The sequence below is a fragment of the Ictidomys tridecemlineatus genome, chromosome 13 (genome assembly GCF_052094955.1).
Source record: "Ictidomys tridecemlineatus isolate mIctTri1 chromosome 13, mIctTri1.hap1, whole genome shotgun sequence".
Classification (NCBI taxonomy): domain Eukaryota; kingdom Metazoa; phylum Chordata; class Mammalia; order Rodentia; family Sciuridae; genus Ictidomys; species Ictidomys tridecemlineatus.
In genome coordinates this window covers 53,785,622-53,811,484 of record NC_135489.1, presented here as the reverse complement: position 1 = coordinate 53,811,484, position 25,863 = coordinate 53,785,622, and the positions used below count along the sequence as shown (strand labels likewise).

The following is a 25,863-nucleotide window of genomic DNA, read 5'->3' as shown; positions in this document are numbered from 1 at the left end:
ATCTTACAACAGTTATTATCTCCATCTTATAGAGGAGGAAACTGAGGTGCAGAAGGGTTAGTCATCTTACTGGTTTCCAGTATATAGCCAACTCAGAATTTGCATACATGTGATCCAACTTCACCAAGTCATCACTTGTCCCATTTCACCAAAAAGCGTCACTTTTCTCCCTGACCATTAAACCAAGAATACTGATGGCTTCTGGAGGGAGTTATTCATCCAGATACTTGCTGTTGGCTTTGAATTGTGCTCTGTGACTTCAACTCCTTCTTCAGCACTCTCTGGGAAGTCTTTTAGTTTTCTCTACCAGAGCTGATCCATAGAGTGTCTGGGTTCTTCTGATCTTTGCTCCACTGCCTCTTCTGCTCTCTTCCCCAGACTAATCCCAGTTTCTACTTCATTGGAAAAATAATTATGATCCAATCAGGACTTCTTCCCTCTTGGCAGGGCAAAAAAATAGTCCTTCCTCCTGTTTAATGCCAGTCTCTGAACCCCATCCCTGCCCTTGTCATTTGGTTGTGTATAAATGGTCTTTCTTTTGGACACTCTGTCAGTCCCTCTCTTCCTTCCTCTCTCTTCTCCCTTGGCCACTTCCAGGAATCAAACCCAGGACCTTGCCTCTGCTAAGTACAGGCTTTACCACTGAGCTATATACTCCCTGCCCTGGTCTCTTCCTTTCTATTGAAAACAAAGAGATAATAGAGGGCCCACTGGGGATTTGGGGAAGGATGTAGTATTTTATTTTTTTTATTATCATCATGGTTACACAGGTATTGGTTTTAAAATTACATTTTAAACAGTATAGACATAATTTATGCCTGTTTTATGTGAGATATCCAACAACCACAATGAACTTAAACATGTTCACATTGCTTACATTAAAAAAACAAACTATTTTCCAATTCAGATCCTCCTGCCCTTCATAACAGACATTCTGATGGAATGCCCTGTCCCTGCCTTGCTGACACCCAGCACTTCTTTGTGCCCTGTTACGTGGCTCTGGCCACAGTTCCCTGTCACAACTCTCATCAGATCACCTTGTACCTCCTTATCACCAAACCCTGGTGTCATTTTTACCTCCATATGCATCCTGTTTTTCTTCAGCATGGTTGGCATGGCCTTCTCTCCAGTTTCACAGCCACTTTGCTAGTTCCTGGCCTCCCTTTCTTTGCTCTCCATGGTATCACCGGCTTCTTGCTTTTCTCTTTCTCCTTGGTCTTTCTTTGCTGCTCACCCCTCCTCTAAGATGCTGTCACCCAGGGTCATTCTAGGAGTTCCTCTCTTGATCACACCTCTGCAGAGGTCCTTCACCCTGATTCTGAGTGGGATTCCCAGGATAGCTCTGAACACACTGAGATCTCCCACAGTTCTGAACTCACTGACCTGGGGTAGGGTTCAAGTATCAATATGGCTTTTAAGTTCTCTAGGAGATTCTAATTGTGCACAGGGAGAAAAACACTTGTCTCTATGCTTACTCACAAACTCTCCTGGCATCATTTCACAGCCCCGTACATCACCATGGCTACAGCTAACTGCTCATGGCTTCCAGGAGGTACATCTAGCCCAGATCATTGTTGAATGGACTCCAATGTATCTACCTGCCCAATGAGCACCCTTCATTGGATGATTTCTTGGCTTTTTGTGTTCAAAGCCAAATTCATCCCCCTACCAAAATTTCAGTGGTTGGTAGGATCATGTATCCAGTTACCCGATTTATAAAGTGAGAAATAATTCTTAACCTGTTTCTTCCTTTACCCCTGATTTTGAGTCAGTCACTCAAGATTGGTAATAGGTCCTGCTTCCTAAATCATGTCCCATTTGTCTGTTTGTCTCCGTAATTACCCATGCTTTTGTTCATGCCCTTCCACTCACTCAGGGCCCTCATTCTGGGCTAACAGATTGTCTTCCTCAGGCTGGTCAGTCAGACTGGTCAGAACCAGAATCTGGCTGTCTCACAGTCTACATCAAGCACCTCTCAGTGGCTTCCCATTCCTCCCCCAAACATTAAGATGCCTCCAAGGCCCATCTGCACTCCAGCTACATGGCACACTCTGGAATAGATTGAGTTCCATCTTGCTCACAGGCTTAGCCTAATTCTTCTACTGCTGGACATCCTCTCGCCAGCCCCAACCCTCACACTCCTTTCCCATTATAACCCAACCTAGACACCACTTCTTAGATTTTCTGGTTGCCCCTCCTCTAAAGTGCCACCTCCTTTGGGCTCGTAAAGCATTGTATCCCCACCCCACTCCAAGTGCACCTGCAGCCTCCTTCCAGGTATGTGTTGTTGTCTTTCCCCAGCACGAGACAGTTCTCCAGGAGGCAGCTCTGTGTGTTGGTCAGATGAGTGCCTGGAGCACATGTGATGGGAAGCAGGAGGTCTGCTTTCACAAGTCTCAAGATACAGACTTAAGAATCATAAAAGAATAAATAATGGTAGATGGTTTCCCAGGTAAATCAAATGGAGCAAAACTAGAGCACTTGCCTAACACATGTGAGGCCCTGGGTTCGATTCTTAGTACCACATAAAAATAAATAAATAAATAAATAAAGGTATTGTGTCCATCTACAACTAAAAAAATTTTTTTAAGTGATACAGTTCTGTAAATGCAATTTTGTTTCATTGACATCCTTAACTATTTATTCTAGAAACATTGGTTGAAATCTTGCAGTGTCCAAGGCTTATGCCTTGGATAGAAACTACAAGAAGTGATAAAGGGAGTATTCAGACTCTCAAGGAGCTTGTTGTATAATAATGTTGAGAATATAATATGAATATATGAATACAGATGGTTTAATACAAAAGAGAAAATGATGAGTTATCTTAGACGAAGCACAGAGAAAAGTACTTAGGGTTTCAGTATTTCAGAGGGAGAGATTAATTGAAGGGGAAGTGGGTCATAGAAAGCATCCCAGAGGAAGTGATGTTTCCACTGTCTGCTGAGTAGAGTCAGTCAGATGTCAAATGCAGTTTAAAGAAGGATATCAGGGAAAGATTGATCCTTGGCAAGGGAAGCATTATCCCACTTGTCCCTGCATTATTCACCTTCATCTCAAATACATATTTTGAATATTTATCATGTGCATGTCTGTATGTATATTTATGATGTGTGTGCATTTTGTTCTCTGCAGTATCCCAATGCCTAGAACAATTACTGGCATATAGTAGGTGCTCAATTAATATATTTGGAAGAAAGGAGGAACGAAATTAGCACTAGAATTTGTTTTGTGTGTGTGTGGGGGGGGGGTGTTGCTAGAGATTGAACCCAGGGTCTTGTGCATGCAAGGCAAGCAGTCTACCAACTGAGCTATATTCCCAGCCCTAGAATTTGTTCTTGATCTCCAAGAAGGTAGGCTATGGATATTGCAGAGGAGCTGACAGTATATTCCATAGGAGAGCCCTCCATGCTTTGCTTAAGTATACACTGAAATAACTCAAAACACCTTTTCTCATCAGGCTTTCAATATTTAGTTTTTGGAAACATAATTATTACCATAAACTCTTTTGTCTTTCAATTGTTCATTATTAGTAGGTAATATAAGGAAAAGCAGCCCAGGGGTGGCTTAGTGGTCTTGAAACAGGTGAATTGATGAATGTCTTTTCTCATTCCTTATTGTCTGTATTTATTAAATGAGGGAAGATGACACATCGAGGCTTCTCGGGAGCCTGTGAGAGCCACTGTCAAATCATTCTTTGTGGCTGATTCAGCATTTTCGGAGTAAAGTGTCACATAAATGCAAGTTTCTGCTTCTTGGTTTTCATTTGCTTTCCACCCACCTCCACACACATCACTCCAGTAACTACTGTCATAGTTTTACTTGGCTACAACAAAGCTTTATCAGGTTTGTGGTTACACCACTTAGCATTTTAAAACTGTTTTGAATATGCTTTCTTTTTAAGTCTTTATTGTCTTCTCCCAATGTCTGAAAACAAATGAAGCAATATTCTTTTCCATGAATGAATATGTTAGCCTTAAATACTAATCAGATAATACTCAGATGTGCACAAAATATTAGAACATAATTTCTTATTTCTCCCAAGACCTCCTGTCCATGTTCTTTGTATTTTTTTTAATCAGTATATTCAATTCTATAAAGTATGTTCTCATAATTTTGTTATTCCTGAAATTGCTTTTTGGGAAACATTGAGTGAAAGATGCAGCATATAAACAAATTGAATTAAATATGAAAGACAGATGATTTTGGCTCTGCTCTACTCCTGTGCTGGGGAGTTCACCAGGCACAGCTCATTAACACTAATGGGAAAATCCATCACTTACCGTGTGCATGCCCACACATCACAAAGGCAATTCCTCCCCCCAATTTGCTAGATAACTTGATTACTTTTAAATGCACTAAGATGAAAAAGGAGTTATTTTATCAATCATGCATCTTAAAGATACCTCTTATTAGCTTAAATTTGAATTCTGTTGAGGAGTATCTTCTCTAAAAAACAATTTCTTTTTTTCATAAATATATCTATGACTTCCCAGACACTATATTCTTTAAACTTTCAAATTATGAGTATTACATACCTGCCATGTTTTAGATGTAACTTGTGCTTTTATTATAATTTAAATACTGCTCAAAAATTCAGAAAAAGAATTGTTTTTTTCTCAATTTGATTCATAAATTTACATTATGTCAAAATTTCAAAATAAGGAAGTAGCAGTATCCCATGCATATCCAGAAGTCAGTTACTCAACCGTTCTCTCCATGGGGAACAAAATTGAGACCTACAAGTAAACCAGAAACAGCTTTTTCACACCAAGAGACTGTGTGTGATGCCTATGTGCTGTCCTTACAGACTGTAGATCTGATGCCCTCTATGTAAGTACAAGGACTCGATTGCTGGCTTTCCTAGTTCAGGGAGTGGCATGCCAAGGAAGAGAAGGGAGAGATTTTTTTTTTTCTTTTGGAACATATACTCACTATAGAGGGCAGAAAGGATTCCTAGTTATCAAGGAATTTAAGAATAGGATCAGTCCCCTTTTAAAAGATGTTAAAAAGTATATGTTACCACTTTAGAGACAAAACAGAACTCTTCAACAGTGACAGGAGGTTGTTATTTCAGTTATATACTGAGGAGAGTGTGCAGGCATATGTGTATGTTCACAGTAGTTGGAAAATTTGGGTTTTAGCCTTGGATAGCAAGTGGAAGTCTCTACTAATTAATTTTTCATCTTATCCTAATGAAAAATGTATTCAGGAAAAACAAATTTTGTATGCTCTCACTTATATATGGCCTCTTAAAAAGTTGAATTTACAGAAGCAGAGAGGTGAATGGTGTCTACATGAGGGTGGAGGGAGGGATGGGAAGACGTTGGTCCACATGTATAAAATTCCATTTAGGGAAATAAGTTTAATAAGAGATCTACTGTACAACTAGGTGACTATACTTAATAATAATGCATTCTTGAAAATTGCAGAGAGTAGGTTTTAAATGTTCTCACTATAAAAAATATGTGAAGTAATGCATGTTAGTCCAAGGTAGCGATTCTACAGCGCATATGTATTTCAAAATATCATGTTTAAATGATGATTTTAAACATATCTGTTTTATTTGTCAATAAATAAATGAATAATGTATTCAAGAAGATATGAACAGATATGCTCAGAAGTTCAAACTCTGGAGAGCCTGAGCAGAGGACCCCTCTTTTCTCTTCTGTGTCTTTTCCATTTTCAGTTCCCCTTATGATTCTCCTTCTTTGGTGACAACAAGGGGCCTATCTGCCATGGAACCCTATGCAAGTGATACCATGGTCTGAGGTGGATCTTAGCATAGCTGCTTTGCTATCCATAAAGTGGGTCTGGGGACTATCCTGATTTGAAACAAGTAATTGATTTTTGTAAAATACTAGGTCACTTTTATTAATAACAACAGCTTTATTTCACTATAATTCATGTACCGATGTAATTCATCTATTTAAAGTGTGCAATTCACCTATTTAAAGTGTACAATTCACTAGTTTTTAGTGAATTCATAGTTACACAACTGTTAGCACAATAATCAGCCCTAAAATAAACCATTGTTCATTTTCATTTTCCTCTGATTTTTATTTCTTCTTTTCATGACTATTTGCTTCTTTTTTTTCCTTTTCTACCTCTTCAGCTCCATTTTATTTTAAATTCTCTTCCTGATCTTCTTTTTCTCTGCTGGTTTCTCTTCTTAAGTTTCTTCCCTCAAAAATGGCAAACATACTTTGTGTCTGGCTACTATTCATTTTTGCTTAGGTAGAAAAGAGAGAGGAAAATGGACTGTAGGGCAGTCCAGAAGAAGGGAGATGGAGGAGATAGAAGTAAGAAAAATGAACCACTTACCCCATGACTCACAGCAACTGGGAAGGGACATGCAGCAATGCAGAAAATGAGAAACCAAGAATGTACCAGCACTTTCCTCCTCTCCTCACTCTTTCCTTTTAAATTCTCCAGAGTAGTCGCCATAGCAGACTAATAATGCCCATATATTGCTGTCATCAACCTTGTCCTCTCTGGAATGTGCAGGCTTGCACATCACAAATACACACAGACATACCACACCACAAGTATACACACATGGCACACACACACACTTGAACACACATAAACACATGCACACACCACACACATGCATACATACATACATACCCAAAACACATACCCCATATCATGCTCATGTGTGCATGCATACACACCCACAGGAGAGAGAAAGACACAAAAGCAGACCACATTGTGTTTAAAAGCTATTTCATATAAATGTGGCAGATGACATTTCAGAAATAATCCTAATTGCAACATTTCTTTGCTCAGTTATCAGTAAATACACTTGGAACTGGGTGGGAGCCTGAAGTAATGAGGCCATAATAAAATTCCTGCCCTTGTTATTGTTTGACTTCAGAATGGCTGCCAGTCTTACTGGAGTGAGATGGTATCTTAGGGTAGTTTTGATCTGCATTTCTCTGACTGCTAGAGATGGTGAGCATTTTTTCATGTATTTGTTGATTGATTGTATGTCCTCCTCTGAGAAGTGTCTGTTCAGGTCCTTGGCCCACTTGTTGATTGGGTTATTTGTTGTCTTATTGTCTAATTTTTTTAGTTCTTTGTATACTCTGGATATTAAGGCTCTATCTGAAGTGTGAGGAGTGAAAATTTGTTCCCAGGATGTAGGCTCCCGATTTACTTCTCTTATTGTTTCTCTTGCTGTGAAAAAACTTTTTAGTTTAAGTAAGTCCCATTTGTTGATTCTTGCTATTAACTCTTGTGCTATGGGTGTCCTATTAAGGAATTTGGAGCCTGATCCCACAATATGTAGATCGTAGCCAACTTTTTCTTCTATCATACGCAGAGTCTCTGATTTGATATCAAGGTCCTTGATCCATTTTGAGCTAATTTTTGTGCATGGTGAGAGGAGGGGATTCAGTTTCATTTTGTTGCATATGGATTTCCAGTTTTCCCAACACCATTTGTTGAAGATGCTATCCTTCCTCCATTGCATGCTTTTAGCCCCTTTATCGAATATAAGATAGTTGTAACTTTGTGGATTAGTCTCTGTATCCTCTATTCTGTACCATTGGTCCACCCACCTGTTTTGGTACCAGTACCATGCTGTTTTTGTTACTATTGCTCTGTAGTATAGTTTGAAATCTGGTATTGCTATACCACCTGATTCAAATGTGGAGAAAAGGGTACTCTTGTACATTGCTGGTGGGACTGCAAATTGGTGCAGCCAACTTGGAAAGCAGTATGGAGATTCCTGGGAAAGCTAGGAATGGAACCACCATTTGACCCAGTTATTGCCCTTCTTGGTCTATTCCCTGAAGACCTTAAAAGAGCGTACTACAGGGATACTGCCACATCGATGTTCACAGCAGCACAATTCACAATAGCTAGACTGTGGAACCAACCCAGATGCCCTTCAATGGATGAATGGATTAAAAAAATGTGGCATTTATACACCATGGAGTATTACGCAGCACTAAAAATGACAAAATCATGGAATTGCAGGGAAATGGATGGCACTAGAGCAGATTATGCTTAGTGAAGCTAGCCAATCCCTAAAAAACAAATACCAAATGTCTTCTTTGATATAATGGGAGCAACTAAGAAGAGAGCAGGGAGGAAGAGCAGGAAGAAAAGATTGACATTAAACAGAGGCACGAGATGGGAGGGAAAGAGAAAGAAAAGGGGAATTGCATGGAAATGGAAAGAGACCCTCATTGTTATAAAAAACTACATAAAAGAGGTTGTGAGGGGAATTGGAAGAAAAAACAAGGAGAGAAATGAATTTCAGTAGATGGGATAGAAAGAGAAGATGGGGGGGAGGGGGATAGTAGAGGATAGGAAAGGTAGCAGAATACAACAGTCACTAGTTTGGCACTATGTAAAAATGTGAATGTGTAACCTATGTGATTCTGCAATCTGTATTTGGGGTAAAAATGGGAGTTCATAACCCACTTGAAACTAATGTCTGAAATATGATATATCAAGAGCTTTGTAAGGTTTTGAACAACCAATAAAAAAAAACACAACCAAAAAAAAAAATTCCTGCCCTACTCCTAGCCTAAAAGGCCCTTGGACACAGAGTCATCAGACTTCATTGTAAAGTTGTTTCAGATCTTCACTTTGGACTCTTAGCAAATGTTTGTGGTAAACATGTCCTTGGCTCTGCAGGCTTGCCTTGGCTCTACGTGTGCTTCAACACAGTGGACTTGTTCAGGTGCAGATTCTGTCAGCTATGGTATCTGTTGGGTTGCAGGTGTCTCTGTGCCAGGAGAGTACACCGATATTCTACATTTCTTCTCTTTTTTTAAAAAGGGAAAATAAAATATCAGACAAAGACCAGAGATAACTATGAAAAAGTAATGAAAATCTCTCTTATTTCATTGAAAGTGAGCAGGTCAGGCAAACCATGCTTGTTGAAAACCTCAACAACTATGATCTCAACAGAGATCTGACTGACCCTGTGTTTTCTGGGGTGTGCAGGTAGCTTCCAAGAGTGCTGTGACCTCAGTGAAAGGATATGGCACACTTGTGTGTTTACACACATGGATTTGTCAACCATAGAGTCCACAATGTCCAACAGATTTTTATAAGTATTTTGACCCAAACTGGATCTAACATAATATTGATTAATTATTCAGAAAAGACCTTCAGAGAAAAGAATAAAGCCTTGAAGAAGGATTGGGACATCCTGGAAAACTGCTATGTAAACCAGAGTTTATAGCTGGTGCTGGAGAATTTGGAGTTGATTGTCCTAGATATGCAAAATGCAAGCCTTATATCAGCGATTGTGACAGTGAATACCTCTATCCACAGACATAGACACCCTTGCATGACACCTGCGCATATAACAGAGAAAATAAAATTAGAAGGACATAGAGAAAAACATTGATGGTTTGCAATGGAAGTAGACACTTTTTCTTCTATTAATATTCTTACTAGAAATTTTATAACTTAAAAATTAGATGCTATAATTATTTTTACATATAAATTTCAGTGTATGGTTTACAAGCTAAAATGAAGACAAGTAAAATTCTGGGCAGGTCCAAAGGTAGCAAAATTCCTAGTAATTTTCCTGGACTAAACAGATAAGTAAATTTTGCAGACATGTGAATAGAAAGCATGGAGCTGAAAATTAAAGTCTATAAAGAATCAGAACACTTTTAAAGGGATCTTACTGTCAGACTTAAAACTAAATGAGTCAACAAAGATTTAAACATTTTTTTAATAAAGCACAGTGAAAAATTTTACCTGCCATCTCAAAAAAAAAAAAAAACTGTTACTAAGAGCAAGCACTGCAAGGTGTAGTATTGGATTCATTAGCTTAGAGTTAAGTGTTGCTCTAAATAATAGCCAACCATTTGTCTAAAAGACAGTGACCATTTAAGACCATTGTCTTAAGGCATATAATTGGTTGAGAATATTTTACATCTTGGAACCAAAAAGAAATTCTGACTTATTTTCACTGAGATAACATCCTTACCTTAAACTCTTTGAAAACATATGCATCTCACAGATTCCCAGTTTCTTGAAAGTCTCAATATAGCAAAAATTCATAAAGCAGGGAAGGCCTTCTGAAGGCTCTGAGCAAGGGGCATGGAATAGCCACGAAGTTCAAGAAAAGCCCACGTGCTTCAAGACTGACTCTGCTTCAGTTACTTATTATCTTGTATGATGGACTCCCAGTCAGTGACTCTGGCTGTGAAATCCAACTCCATCAGATCACACTGGGAACAATTTATGGACCCAAGTAATCTATACTACTGCAAATTGCACCTAGTTCCAGTTTTCTTAGATGACAAAGCTAGCACATCTAGAAAGCTTAAAATGTCAGCTTATCTAGGCAGATTTGCCAACCAAACGTACAACTGGAACATTTCTATTGAAAATGTTTTTGTACAGTTTTTTTTAAAGATGGTAATTTACAAAATGAAACATAAAACTTTTTTCTGCTTTTTTCTGCTTCAGTGCCAAGCATCAGTCCCACTCCCTCTCTGGAGTCTTCCCCTGACTGCTCAGTGGAATCTTTCTTGCTGAAGTACCTTTTAGCACTGAAGCATATGTCCTTGCATCATATAAGGCCATTATTAAAGATCCCCAACCTAGAGCGCATTTGGAGATCATGCATGATACCCCTGTAAAATGTAGCACAGCGAGGACTAAGAGTCTGCCTGCTCTGACTAGAAGAGAACGGCGTCCCAGGAGGGTGCTGTGAGTGAAGCAGGCAGTGGGAGGAAGCAATTCCAGACCATGCCTGAGATTGGAAGCTCAGTGCTTAATCCCTTTATTCAAAAGAATTTGTCACCTGGGAGAGTAGTCAAGGTGAAGTGATGTTGTGCAAAACCTGTGGAGAATTCCAGGTAACATTACACAGGTGCATGAAATACAAGCAGCCACCACTCTGTGTGTGGGCTGAAACACAAGAGTGTATCCATCCTCTTCTTCAGCCATGAGAGTCCACTCAAAGTCTCCAAACATCTTTGAGTCTGATTCCCTACCTCTATAAACTGCAGTGTAAGTCCAGAATTATACCGTAAGCCGTAAGCCCTTGCCCTTTAATGTATTAGAAACAAAGTACATTTCCGCAGCCCAAATCAGCATCTCCACCTTGCCCATCATTTCCACACCTGTGCCTTTGTTTATATTTTATTGTCTTTATTAACTAAAATCCCCAAATTTAGAAGGTCTCTAAGTGTTATTGCCTGTTTTTCTAGAGTGTGTATCAGAACCAACTTTTCCCTCTATTCCTGGCATTCTTGCCCAGATCCTTCTGACAGCCATCCAGGTCCTGCTCTGTTCTATCCTAAGCTGCTGCTCAGGGGGAGCAACTCCTCCCCATACTAGGAGAATGACCTTTCAGATCTGTGTTGGGATACTTTCTCAATCCAGAACCAACTGAACAATTCACCTTTGACCCAGACATTCATCCTCCCACTCTCATCCTCTGGAAATGTCCTTCTCACCCTGCCCCTCTGTCCCTTGGAGCACATTTCTCAATATTGCCTTCCTGTCTTCCCTTGGAACCAGTTAAGGCCAGTCCTATTTCAAGGACCAGCCCCTACTGCATCCTCTGCACCAAAATGAGAAACCATAGCAGCAGCAATAGCAAACATAATTTTATGAAAATGTTCCTTCCTAGATTTTATTTATTTATTGAAATAATCCATGTAGTGTGACATACACTTACAACTCTATGGTAAATATTTAATAAGTATATGGTCATATTGTTATGATCATATCATCATTATATGGGTAATAATGCTATACATAATAATAATGAACCACAGTTCACTGCTTTAACCTTCTAAGTTTTAAATTCATTTGTTTTTAAACTCCTCAGGTCACAGACCCTAGAGTCATCCAGTGTCATTTTGCAAAGATTGGTAGATGAAGTGAATTAGCAGAGACTTCTGCCTCTTAATCCTGGCTTCAACTAAAATAATATGCTGTTTGGATACTTGTAAAGCTCTGTTAAGTAAAATGTTGTATTTGGCTATGTAGATGCAAATTTAGTGTGTATATGCAGATATGAAATATTTAAATTCTCACTTAAAAACAGGCTAGGATGAAAGCTTTAAAATCTTTTTTCTGGCAGAAATTCAAGACTCTCTCTTTTATTTCTTCTTTCTCAAAATTTATAAATTATAGCCTCATCCCAATTAAAAGTATCCAGATGGCCAATTCTCCATGTTATATTTTATTTGATGCAGAGAATGTGCCTTTGTTTCTACAGAATGCCCTTTCTACCACATGTTCTAGTCTTGTGGCAACTCTGCATTTGAGAATGAAGTTTAACAAACACTAAGTAGCTTAAGTTCCCTAAGAGTATTCTAATTTGCTTACTTGTTCTTCTCCAAATACAATCAACAATACCAAGGATGTTGTATAAATGTTAGTATCTATACCCATTTGGTAAAGCACCTAGTATGTGCAGAGCACCATGCCAAGTGTTTTGTCATTCTTATTTTCTCTAATATATTCAGAAAAAAATCTAGCCCCAGATGCAGTTTGGAATAATAATTTAAAACTTCCTGGATTTAAATCCTATCTGCATAATTTAGCCAGGTAACATTGAATGAGTTAAGCTCTCCATGCCTTGGTTTCTTAAACTGTCAAATACAGATAATAATAGTATCTACTTCATAGGATATTGTGGGGGTTGGATGTATTGATTTAGAATGAGATCCTAAATCAAAGTATAGGGCATAATAAAAACTATGAAAGTACAACCCCCTGTCATTATTCCTAATACTAGACTAATTTAGTTCATTTTGAATGGCATCATTCTTTAATTTATAAGATAATTTTACTACCTAAATTTAATACAAATAAAACATTAATGTATGTACTTTAGACTGATAGTCCTCTATAAAAATATATGTTGTCCATAACAAATATTTAAAATATATTTGAATACTGTTTTAGAATACTTTATGATAGAAAAAAGTAGTATTGATCATATTCTCTTGAAAAAAGTAGATATTTACCTTTATCACCAATTATATTGATGCCTCCAATCTGTAATATCTCAGGGTTATTTAGTTTTCTTTAAAGTAGCTATTTCTAAACAGCTCCCTTCAAGATTTCATGAAGAATTCCTAATGTCAGTTCATATTGCTAATAAGGACAACATGGCTTTATGCACTCTAAAATACAGAACATATTTTCCTTTTGCATGTTAACTAATTTAGAGGAAACATAATTGGAAATCAACATCTTTAATATAGAATCTATATATACATATTTTAAACATTGTGTGAACTTTCATTTTAGATAGTGGAATGATGAAAAGTCAACTTTTTATAAATTTTGCTAAGCAAATATAACATGAGATCCACCCTCTTAGTGAATTTTAAGTGCACAATACTTAATAATATAGGCACAATGTTGTATACAGATTTCTAGAACTTAATTATCTAGCATAACTTTATCCCACTGAACAGCAATTCTCTCCTTCTGCTGGTCCTCAGTTCCCAAAAACCTCCATTCTTCTCCCAATTCGGTGTGTTTGACTACCTTAGATACCTCATAGAAGTGGAGTGGTAGCTACAGTATTTATTCTTCAGTAACTGGCTTATTTCATTTAGCAAAATGTCCTCAAAGTCCATGTGTGTTGTTATACAAGGCAGGATTTCCTTCTTTTAAAATGCTGAATCCTATGCTATGGACTACATTTTCTTTGTCCATTTGTACATCAATGGACGTTTAGGTCATTTCTACCTCTTGGCTATTGTGAATAATGCTGTAGTGAATATGGGACCTTGAGGTCATGATTTTAGTTCATTTGGATAAATACCCAAAGTGGATTTCTGGATTATATACAGTTTTAAATTTTGTTTAGGAATCTCTATATTGTTTTTCAAAGCAGGTGCACCATTTTATATTACCACCAGTGGAGTTCCAATTTTTCCATCTCCAACACTTTTATCTTTTATTTTTTGATAACAGCCATCCTAACAGGTGGATCATCTCTTAAATGGAGACCCACAACATATGCTTTTGCAGCATTCCACAGGACTCCATGACACACTGCTCTGGAGGGTGGCAGCAGGACTCTGCAAATCCTCTTGGATCTAGGAGTGTTCGGGAACACTTAGCTCAGGCAGTTAAAGGATGGCCTAGTTTTCATTTTCTTTTTCCATCACATAGCCTGAACTCCTAATCTTTTGGTGTGGATTTGTCCAGATAACAGAATTTATTACCTTGAGAAAGAACATCAATAACAAAATTTGAATGCCCTGTTGACAGACATTGGGTCAATATTAGATTTAACATACAGGTGAGATGCTTGTGCTTGTTTATATCTATTTATAACACTATATGTATATATCCTCATGCATTTCCAAAGAATATATAATAATTTTATTTAAATTTAATATATTGAAGTTAGAGCCTTTTGAAAGATGAAGATGGAATTAGTTCATTATGATTAATTGCCAAAATATATACCCTTATTTTGTAGATACTTTTAAAAATTGTGCTTGAAGCATTTTTGAGTTGAATAATTTTCCAAGTGTTCTTTGGACCACTGACCTGGAAAAAAATGGTTTATTTTATAAGTGACATTTTGTTTAAAAAAACGCCTGTTTATTTTTTTTAGAAGGGGGGAAACATAGCTTAAGAAGACCTTTGCAGAAATTAAATATGTGTCAAACTAGAATGTTCCAATTAAAATGTATTTGACGGATTAAGCTATAAAATATTAGTTTGATATGTTCACACCACTTAACCAAAATAATGTAACTAAAATATTGAAAACTTATATATAGAAACAAAAATGTGAATTGTAGTAATAGAAACACAAACCTATCATTTCAGTGGTTTTGATTGAGTTAATAATGTAGCATGTTAATCACTTCATTTGTTTAATTTCCTGCTTAATGTTAACTGTGTGGATAGTGTTCTGGTAGAAATTTTTAAACTGCAATTCCATTTGTCAGATCTTCTCCATGCATAAATCATAAAAATTACCTACTTAGTACATTAAGCTAATTTCTTCATAAATTTTCCAAGGCCCTTAGTGTTGCTGGTTAATATAGTCTCATATTCCTTGAGACCAGTTTATGTGTTGGAATCTTTTAGTCATCAACCATACATGAAATACTTTAGAGGAAAGGTACTACACACACACACACACACACACACACACACACACACACAACTTTCACTTTCTCTCTAGAGGTATTTACTTTGCTATTTAGTTTACAGACTTTATTACCTACAACTGGATTCAGAAAACATTGTTGTACAAGTCCAGTTAAAGTACCTCTCCTAAAGTATCACATCTTGGATTTAACTTTCTGGTACTAGAACAGACATTAAGGAAATGACTATACTCAAAACTCCCATGAAACAGTAATAAATGGAGATTGCATTTAATGTTCATCTATTTCTATGAACATCAGCTTCAAATTCATACTCTTGGCACATACTCTCAACTTTACATATCTTTCCAGTGCTGCACAAGGAGCTCGGTGAGCCAAAATATTGACAGGGCTGCATCTTTCCAGAAAGATGAAGCTGGTTCTCCAGTTCTGCAGTCGGACCTTTGTTGTTTCATTGGATAATGGCATGGAGATCCCAGAAAGGCTCAACTAATTTTTCTGCAAGGACAGAGGTAGCTCCCAGGAAGAAGGAGTAATCTGATGGCTAAATGGCTAAAGAGATGAAAAACTCAATATGAATTGAGTTTGGAGACAACGATGAAGTGAGAAAGATGAGAGATTGAGAGAGAGCAAGTTCTGTGCCATTTCATATTTGAGACATTGGAAGTCTTTTTTTTTTAACTGTTAGGCTTCAAATTTGGCTTTCTGTTAATTTAATGACATCAATAAATAGATAAAATGGTCATATCATATATCATATATATAAGACTTATATTTCTTTAGAAATTGATATAGTATTCAGGTGCTAAAACATGAGGTAGCCTAGTTTTACTAAATTATACTGACACTATAACTTATGGTATCTGATTTTAAGAGACTTATTAGAGGAGACAGATCTATGCAAGCAGCAGTGTAAAGAGACAATATTCTTAAAACTTGGAAAGTATAAAAGCTGGAAAATAGTAATTATTCTGATGTGACTGGTACTTGGTAGGTGTGTGTGTAGGGGATGAAATGGAGATGAATTGGAATGTGACTTAAGTCAGATGAAGGTGGCCTTTTAATGCCAAGCGAAATAATTTCAAATTAAGTATAGGAGTATGCATTATACAAGAGAAAGGAGGGAAGAAAGAGAATGACTCTTTCTTTCTGAAATGTATCTGCATCATGAAAATTGAATTCATATAGTTAATAGTTGTAGGAATTATAAAAGGATAAGTTAGAATTGGAAAGAAATTGCATTTATTGAATGCATATATGCCAGCTACCAGTACTTGGCCCTCTACATCCAGTGTTGTGCTTACATTGACACCATGAGCAGAATACAATTTCTATGTAACACACGAGGAAACTGTGAGCTATAGGCGGTGTGTACTAGAGTAGCAGTGAGATTGAAACTTAAGTTTGGCCTGTCTTGAAAGCCTCTTTTGCTACTTTAGGGTTCACTGGATGCTCTGGTTGATTAGTTCTTCCTTTAAAAAGAGGTACAGAGAGGGTCATGGTCCAGGAGGAGTCCTTAAGAAAGCTTCTTAACATTAGAACCCTATTTGGGGACTTACACATTTAGAAAGATGGAACAGACATCTTTGTAACACTCATGTGTAACATGGAAATTGTATTCTGCTCATGGTGTCAATGTAAACACAACACTTTATTTAGAGGGCCAAGTATTGATAGCTGGCATATGTGCATTCAATATGTGGAGGGAATAGAGAAAAGCATGTCTATTCATCTTTCTAAAAGTATAAGTCCCCAAATAGGGTTCTAAATTTAAGAAGCTTTCTTAAGGATTCCTCGAGATAAATATGTTGATAACAACATCTTCCTTAATATGTAAGGAACATGTTGTTATCAACATTCTGTAGATGAGGAAATGAAAAGCAAAAATGCTGACTAACTTGCCCGTGGTTTAGAGCTAGTACTTCAATCAAGTTTTCTCTAATTCTGAGTCCATGCTTTTCACACTATACTAAGTTAATAATTGTGCTTAATTTAAGTAGTGATTCTCTTCCAGCTTCCTAATTAGCTATTTTTGTGGAGTTTGTAGCATCTAGGATGTTGTAACAGGCTGATATAACTGAGGATATTTTAACAACCAGTGTTTTTCTTCCAACTTTTCAAACCCTTTGAGTTCCATACATATGTAGATTTCTTTTAACTCTACTGATGATACATTTAAAAAATATTTATACTTTTTTCTTACTCTCTGTGCTGTTTTATAATACCTAAAGCAATGAGTAAAGACATCAGCTATTTTATAAATGAAAGTTATTTGATCTCAGAAAAAAAAATATTGGAACTCTTTTTTTTTTTTTTTTTTTTTTTTTTAATAGCTCTATGACTATCTTAGATTTTATTGTTCATTTATTTGAAGACAAATATATATATTTTTCTCTGTCTTTTTTTTTTTTTTTTTTTATGTTTTTTTTTTTTAATTGTTGGTCGTTCAAAACCTTACACAGTTCTTAATACATCATATTTCACAGTTTGATTCAAGCGGGTTATGAACTCCCAACTTTACCCCGTATACAGATTGCTGTATCACATCAGTTACCCTTCCATTGATTGACATATTGCCTTTCTAGTGTCTGATGTATTCTGCTGTCAGTCCTATTCTCTACTATCCCCCCTCCCCTCCCCTCCCCTCCCCTTTTCTCTCTACCCCTTCTACTGTAAATCATTTCTTCCATTTGTATTATCTTGTCTTACCCCTCCATTACATAGTTCTTGATATATCATATTTCACATTTTGATTCAAGTGGGTTATGCACTCCCATATTGCCCCTTATACAGCTTGCAGAATCACATCAGTTTCACTTCCATTGCTTTACATATTGCCATCCTAGTGTCTGTTGTATTCTGCTGCCTTTCCTATCCTCTACTATCCCCCCTCCCCTCCCCTCCCCTCCCCTCTTCTCTCTCTACCCCCACTACTGCAATTCATTCCTCCCCTTTGTATTATTTTTCCCTTTCCCCTCACTTCCTCTTGTATGTAATTTTGTATAAACCCGAGGGTCTCGTTCCATTTCCATGCTATTTCCCTTCTCTCTCCCTTTCCCTCCCACCTCTCAACCCTGTTTAATGATGGTCTTCTTCTTGTGCTCTTCTTCCCTAGTCTGTTCTTAATTACTCTCCTTATATCAAAGAAGACATTTGGCATTTGTTTTTTAGGGCTTGGCTAGCTTCGCTTAGCATAATCTGCTCTAATGCCATCCATTTCCCTCCAAATTCTATGATTTTGTCATTTCTTAATGCAGAGTAATACTCCATTGTGTATAAATGCCACAATTTTTTTATCCATTCGTCTATTGAAGGGCATCTAGGTTGGTTCCACAGTCTTCCTATTGTGAATTGTGCTGCTATGAACATCGATGTAGCAGTGTCCCTGTAGCATGCTCTTTTTAGGTCTTTAGGGAATAGACCCAGAAGGGGGATAGCTGGGTCAAATGGTGGTTCCATTCCCAGCTTTCCAAGAAATCTCCATACTGCTTTCCAAATTGGCTGCACCAATTTACAGTCCCACCAACAATGTACAAGTTGGTACTGGTACCAAAACAGGCGGGTGGACCAATGGTACAGAATAGAGGACACAGAAACCAACCCACAAAACTACAACTTTCTTATATTTTATAAAGGGGCTAAAAGCATGCAATGGAGGAAGGATAGCATCTTCAACAAATGGTGCTGGGAAAATTGGAAATCCATATGCAACAAAATGAAATTGAATCCCTTTCTCTCGCCATGCACAAAAGTTAACTCAAAATGGATCAAGGAGCTTGATATCAAATCAGAGACACGGCATCTGATAGAAGAGAAAGTTGGCTACGACCTACATGCTGTGGGGTCGGGCTCCAAATTCCTCAATAGGACACCCATAGCACAAGAGTTAACATCTAGAATCAACAAATGGGACTTACTCAAACTAAAAAGTTTTTTCTCAGCAAAAGAAACAATAAGAGAGGTAAATAGGGAGCCTACATCATGGGAACAAATCTTTACTCCTCACACTTCAGATAGAGCCCTAATATCCAGAGTATATAAAGAACTCAGAAAATTAGACAATAAGATAACAAATAATCCCATCAACAAATGGGCCAAGGACTTGAACAGACACTTCTCAGAGGAGGACATACAATCAATCAACAAGTACATGAAAAAATGCTCACCATCTCTAGCAGTCAGAGAAATGCAAATCAAAACCACCCTAAGATACCATCTCACTCCAGTAAGATTGGAACTCTTTTTTTAAAAAAGCTATAGGAATTTGGAGAGAATTGATTCTGTGCCTGGCACAGTGGCACACAGCAGTACTTCCAGTGACCCCAGATGTTGAGGCAGGAGGATCGCAAATTAGAGACTAGCCTCAACAACTCAGTGAGGTCCTAAGCAACTTATGGAGACAGACTCAGTCTCAAAAAAAAAAAAATTGACTCAGACCTGAGAATTTTCTTATATATGCCAATTTGGGTTTGTCTATCTTTGTTTAAGAACAATGTAAGAAATTGTGCTACATTTTCAGTACGAGGTAAAAACCTATGATGTTCCTCCCTTGGGTCCACATTCTAACATGTATCATTTGTACTTGCTCTTAATCCTCAAAGAAGTAAAATTAGCAACAATTTAAGTCATTTAAGTTAGCTTTAAAAAGTTTTTATGAGAAGCATTCTACCTCTAATACAACTTCAATCATCTACATTTTAGTATTTATCATGTCTTGTGTCATTTGGTCAAGAAGTCAATATTTTCTTAAGAATAAGAGCTGTTCATTAAAATCCTTACACTGGGTAAAGTTAGACTACCCATATTAAAGACAGTAAGATTCTTCAAAGAGGTGGGTTATTTTCATGAAGTGAACACAAGCAGAATCAAGTCTTACTGGGGAGTATACTGGGGGCAATGTGTTGCTTTTCCTAAGTAGCAAGTGATAAGGTACACTTGGCCAGTATCCTCAGTAGGCACCTGATACTGTAGCATGACACTGTTGTTACCATCAGAGCCCAGGGAGGTGGCAATGAATTCAGACAGCATGTTTCTCTGTTTTCTTCCCATTTCCATCACTTAGCTCCTTTGTCTCAGGGCCCTCGATTTTGATGTAGCTGAGGCTTCTATTCAGTGCCTCCTTACTCCCCTTTGGCTCTGGGAGACAAACTCCCTCAGACCTTCTCTTCCACCAAACCCTCCAAATCAATATGCCTCCTATTCACCCCCTCATAGTGACTTTTAGAATCTAACCTCCCAGCTAGGACATGACTCTCCAAGTATTGTCTTGTCTACCTCCTAGAAGAAAAAAATATATATAATTATCTGAACAATTAAGTAAGACTAAAATATAAAACACACTAGTCCTCATGGACATGGTTAGTTGCATTTAGATCAGAATTCTTTGAAGTCTAACTAACTGCATCTCTAATTCTCAGGCTGTACGAGGTCGTGTTCCTGCACCTGAGCTCCTCACGGGAGCTGCTTGCCTATTTCGGGCCTATTTCAGGCTGTTTCCCTTTTCAGGATCAGAAGAACATGTTGTCAACAACTTGACACTTCCTGAGATACTGCTGACTTCTGGGTTTTTTATTTATGTTCTGAAATACAGCACTCAAGAGGCTGATCTGTCTTTTCCATTTTGCTTACATTTGTAATGCTCCCCACCTTTTTAATGCTACGTCATAGAAAGAAAGTGAGAATCAGCATTTGAGAATGAGAGGGGACTTAGGCCTAGAGGTTTCTCAAGGCAGGAAGAGACTGGCCTAGGATTCTGGTGCACCATCCCATCCCAGCCACCCTGAGGCTATAGCTGCACTTGCTTTGGGGGCTACCATTAGGTAAGTTGTGGCAATGTAGTTGTAACTTCATAGTCCGAACTCCTTGTCTCTAGGATTTCACAGAGCATGGCCCATTATTTTCATTAGAGCAGGCTAGTCTGAGAAACAGGAATCAAATTTGCTGCTTAGGTAGGAAAAACTGAAGCATTTTTTATATAAAATGAAAATGTCGTTGGATGAGCATAACCTGGTGTTAAGGGGGTTTTGCGGTCTGTTATCAGCATCTAGGATGTGAGAATTGGGCCCATACGGGAAAAATCCAAGACAAAGATTGGGATTCCAATTAGTGGGAGAAGCTCATTATAGGGAGTAATTCTTAGTGAAGAACACATAGGAGATTGGCCAGGCAGTATATGTGAGATGGAGCTGTGCTTCCTAGGTTGGGATTGGAAGGAAGGAGCTTATGTAATGGGAAGGGGATGACAAGAAAAAAATAGAACCATAGGATTCTATACCAGTGTGGCACCTGAATTCTAGTCCTAATAGCAAAGAAGGCATTTAGGAGCAAGGACCAAGACCCAGAGTGCACAAGATTAGTAGGGACTCTGAGCAAGGCCCTGAACAGTGTTCAGGGTGTCAGAACTGCTGCTGTTGCTGCTGCTGCTGCTGCTGCTGCTGCTCCTGCTGTTGCTGCTCCTGGCACCTGTGCCCTTGAGGACAGAGAGCTGGGCTTAGTTCTGGCCTCAGATCAGGATGGGTTCTGGGAATATGGCAAGCCCCATTAACCCCAGGTTCAGATAGTCCTGCTGTGAAGGAAGGAAGGAAGGTGGATTCACAGGCTGAGGGGTCCTGGACCTGGCACCCAGTACTTGGGCTCAGCCTCTGCTGCTGGATGTGGCTGTCTTCTACATCCTGACCTCATTGAAACTCAGAACATTTGGGAACAGCTCACTTTTCCATTTATCATCTGCTATTGGAAATTATACTTAAACATTCTAGAAACACTATCACTGTTTTATTATATCACTGTTTTATTATATTATTATCACTGTTTTGTTATAATCATTTTTATTATAGTTATAATAAAAATGATTATAACAATCATTTTTGTGATATTAACATTGTAAATTATTACTAGTGTTTTAAATTGTTTCCTTCTAACAGGAGATAAGAAGACTCATAGGATCTATCAAAAAAAATCTCTTTTGAAAGCTTATCTGCAACTGTCTAGCATCTTTTTTTTATTATTATTTCACATGTACCTCTATTCAGCTGCTTGACTATTGATGAGGTTAGGGCTGACATTTGTGGTAGTGTTTGGTTGATCCACAGGAAACTCCTGATATTCAACTGCAGTTTCATATAGGTCAAAATAAAGGTATTGTGTCCAACTACAACTAAAAAATAAAATTTAAAAAAAGAAGGGATGAAGATGGGCTGTTCAATGAAAATAGCCAAGCATCCAGCAGAGACTCTGCTGTGCAGCACTCCCCTCTAGCCTGCAGCATTTAAGCTTCCTTATCTCCATCCCTAATGATCTGAAATCTGAATGTAGTACTTCCCTGTCAATCAGAAACTGACATTTACCTTAACCAACAGGGCTTTAAGTCATGAATTCCAACTTATGTCAGAAATTTGTAAAGAGAGTATGTCTTCCAGAACCATATTTCCCCAACATTTGGCTAAATCCAGAGCTTCAAAAGTAAATTTAAAATGTTTTATTGTATTTTAAACCTCCATGTCAGTCCTTTCTTTCCCTATGTGAGTAGATTCATACAGAATCATGCATGTTCTGAAACATATACTTGCATATACCTAGGCATGAGTAAAGGTGTGAGTTTCCAAGAAGGCAGGCCAACATTAGGATGCCATCTCTTGGACATAACTGTCTGTCTACAAAGAACACAAATAAGCACAGGGTGGCAATATAGAAACTGGCTCACAGCAGAGTCTCAGAGCCATGTTCCAAGCTCAGAATGCTACAGAAATTGTATCTGAAAGCCCCTCCTACCCTCTTCTTTTGTACTTTCTTTCATCTTCCCCAAAATTTGTGGCCAACCTCTTCTGCACAGTGATTTTTGTCATTTAATATATTCTTTTGAACTAACTTCACACTCACTTCTGCTCTGTATAATCTGGAGCCATGTCCTTACGTGCCTTGCCTCGTAGAGTCAGGAACTATTCCATTCTAGTGATGTTTCAGGACATCTGTTTGGTTTTGCATCCATAATTGCCAAAGAGATAAAGAGGGGCTAGAATGCAGTTAAGATATAGGCTGATGATTAAATGGCTAGAGGGCCTGGGTATGAATGAAGATCTAGGAGAACAAAATTTCAACACAAGCAGCTACTGAGCTACAGAATATCCAAGTGCTGGACGTGTAAATAAACCTTGAGGATTATTTATTAAATGCTGTGCAGCATGAGTTGGGGTGATGATGTGAAGTTAAGAAAAAGAAAATGCACCACCATATGATCATTTAAAAATCTCAAATTGGGAGTATGCATTAGATAGACAACAAACCTTCTGAGTAATAATATCCTTTTGGTGGGGTGTGCCAGGGGGCATTTGACCATTTAGCCACATTTCCAGCCCTACTTTGTATTTTATTTAGAGACAGGGACTCATTGAGTTGCTTACTGCCCCGCTTTTGCTCAGGCTGGCTTTGAACTCATGGTCCTCCTGCCTCAGGCATGCACCACCATATCTGGAAAGTAACAGTATCTTAATGAAAACACAGATATACTGGGGGAAAAAAAGAAGAAACATTTCTCAATCTCTTTAGTATAATGATTTTTCAATTTTTCTCTGCAGAAAATTCTTTCTTAAATCTCATATGGTGCAGCTTAAATAGCTGACCCTACTCTGTTGTACCAGAAGCAGCACCTTTATCTCAGGACTCTTGCATATGCTGATGTTTGTCCTCAGCCATTAAACCATGGCACACCCAGCGCTATGTTAGCCTTTGAATATAGGCCTCTGGTTCTTTATATACAAGAATTATGTGCCACGGTTTCCTTCATGTTCCTTTTGTTGATGGTGTTAAAATCTTTTTCCCACCTCTGCCCACTGAACTGGTGACAATAATTAAGCTTATCTATTACAGGGCTTCCCAAGAAAGTCCTAAAAGGCTTTGGGAAAGTTGGTTACACTGTGTAAACCTTTTTTCTTACCACAAAATGAATGTGTTAATACTATCCTTAAGTAATTAGCTATATGTAATTAGAAATGATAGATATAAAATCTTATATTGTGATGATACTATACTATACTCTCAATAAAAGTAGCTTTTTATTTTTATTATAAATTGTATTTATTGATATATATCACTATAAAGTGCCTAGCATACAGTAAGTGCTCAGTTAGCAGATTTTTAATTGATAACCAAACAGATGAATAAGTCAGTAGATCAATACCAATTATTATCATTTATAGAACATGCATGAAAAGGGGCCCTCATGTCTGTAGCAAAGTTTGCTACTCAGTCATAATTCCAGTACAGCCACCGTGTCATGTTGGGTCAGGCTGATGTCATTATAACCATCCATCCCAATTCCAGAGATCCATTCTAGTTATAAGTGGCAGTGAAGTCTTTCTGAAGTTAGATTGCTCCTTGGAAAACTCAAGTCTACCTTAAAATAGACAAACATTTGCTTTGTCCATAATATTTTATTATGACCTTAAAATAACAAAAGAAAAGGTTCATGTATTCATAAAGAATTTATTGTGTACTGTGTATCAGCAAATTTACAGTGAATAGGAAGTCAGTTCCCAAAACATCAGCTCCCTTGATGTTGCTGTGTTTGGCCACATGTGCCTCTCAATGCAGTGGGTGATGATGCTGTGGTGGTGATAGCCGCTACACATATTGGATGTGTGTCTGTCTGTCTTGTGATTTCTCATGGTCGTGGCAGTTTTTCTGAGTTGTATCTGCTTTTCCCACTTCACTAAGTAGCAACTCTGAAGCAAGAGCAGGGACTGCCTTCCCCAGAGGAGTACCCAGGTGACTTGTCATGTCTGGCAGTGGCTGCTCTTTCCTAGCAGCCCCAAAGATTTGTCACCTTCCTGGATACAGGAACAGGGGAATGTAGTTATAAAGGAGACAGCTTATCAGCCTGTGGAAGAGACCAGATCATTTTTCCTGACAGAGCCTTTTGCCTGTGACCCACTGTTAGGTTCCAACAGCGTCCAGGATTCAGTCTTGACATTTAAAGGGACAAAAAATTTCAGCAATCTGATGGGACTCTCCTAGTTCACCTATGAGGTGTTCCTGCACATTCTAATACAAAAACCCTGCAGTAAGTTATGGGAGGACTAAGCAGAAACACAGAGACAGTGTTTCTGGATACATGAATATAAAGAAATGAAAGTCTGACACTGGTAAATGTTTTTAGTTATGCAGAGCATTTGGTGATGCAGGTAGTCAAGCCAGGGCATAAATACTAGAGAATACAAACTGAGCCATGTGTCATATGACATTTCCACAGCTCCATTCAAAGCACATCTGTATGCTATTCTTAGATTTTTCCATTTCCAAAATTGTAAATGCCATATGTGCTGATAAATACCTTTAATATTTACTGACCAGTGTTTGTACTTTAGAATGTGAGATTTTCTCAAAAAGCAGCATGAAAGAAACTGCTTTTGAGTGTGCTCAATGGGAAAAGAATGTCTCTATTCAGTTTTTAAATATTAAATGTGAGTCTGTTCCAATGACAATGGATGGCTGATTTATCACTATAAACTGACAACTGTGCTTTCATTTTTATACAAACCAGTGCTTTTGGCTGCCCTTATTCGGACATGAACTTGAAAAAGGAGGCAACGCTTCATGATCGTCTGAGAGAACAAACACAGGCACATTTGGAAGCAGACTCTTCACATTCAAAATTGAAAAATCTCTACAGTTTGAACTTCAATGGAAAACATGAAACAGTAAACAGTCAGCCCAGGTAAGAAACTTTTTGTAAATGTGTACCAGAAAGTAAACCTGATCAAACAGTAAAAGAACAAATTTGCTA

At 37.9% G+C, this 25,863-nt stretch overlaps 1 protein-coding gene across 9 annotated transcripts in view; it reads left to right on the top strand.

The window, feature by feature from the left end:
- Positions 1-25,863, top strand: part of L3mbtl4 (L3MBTL histone methyl-lysine binding protein 4) — a 458,743-nt gene that overhangs the window by 304,629 nt on the left and 128,251 nt on the right. For all 9 annotated transcript variants that reach the window (XM_078030356.1, XM_078030355.1, XM_078030359.1 and 6 more), the window contains one exon: positions 25,621-25,794. In XM_078030356.1, coding sequence (XP_077886482.1) covers positions 25,621-25,794 — 174 coding nt within the window. The remainder of the gene's footprint in view (positions 1-25,620; positions 25,795-25,863) is intronic.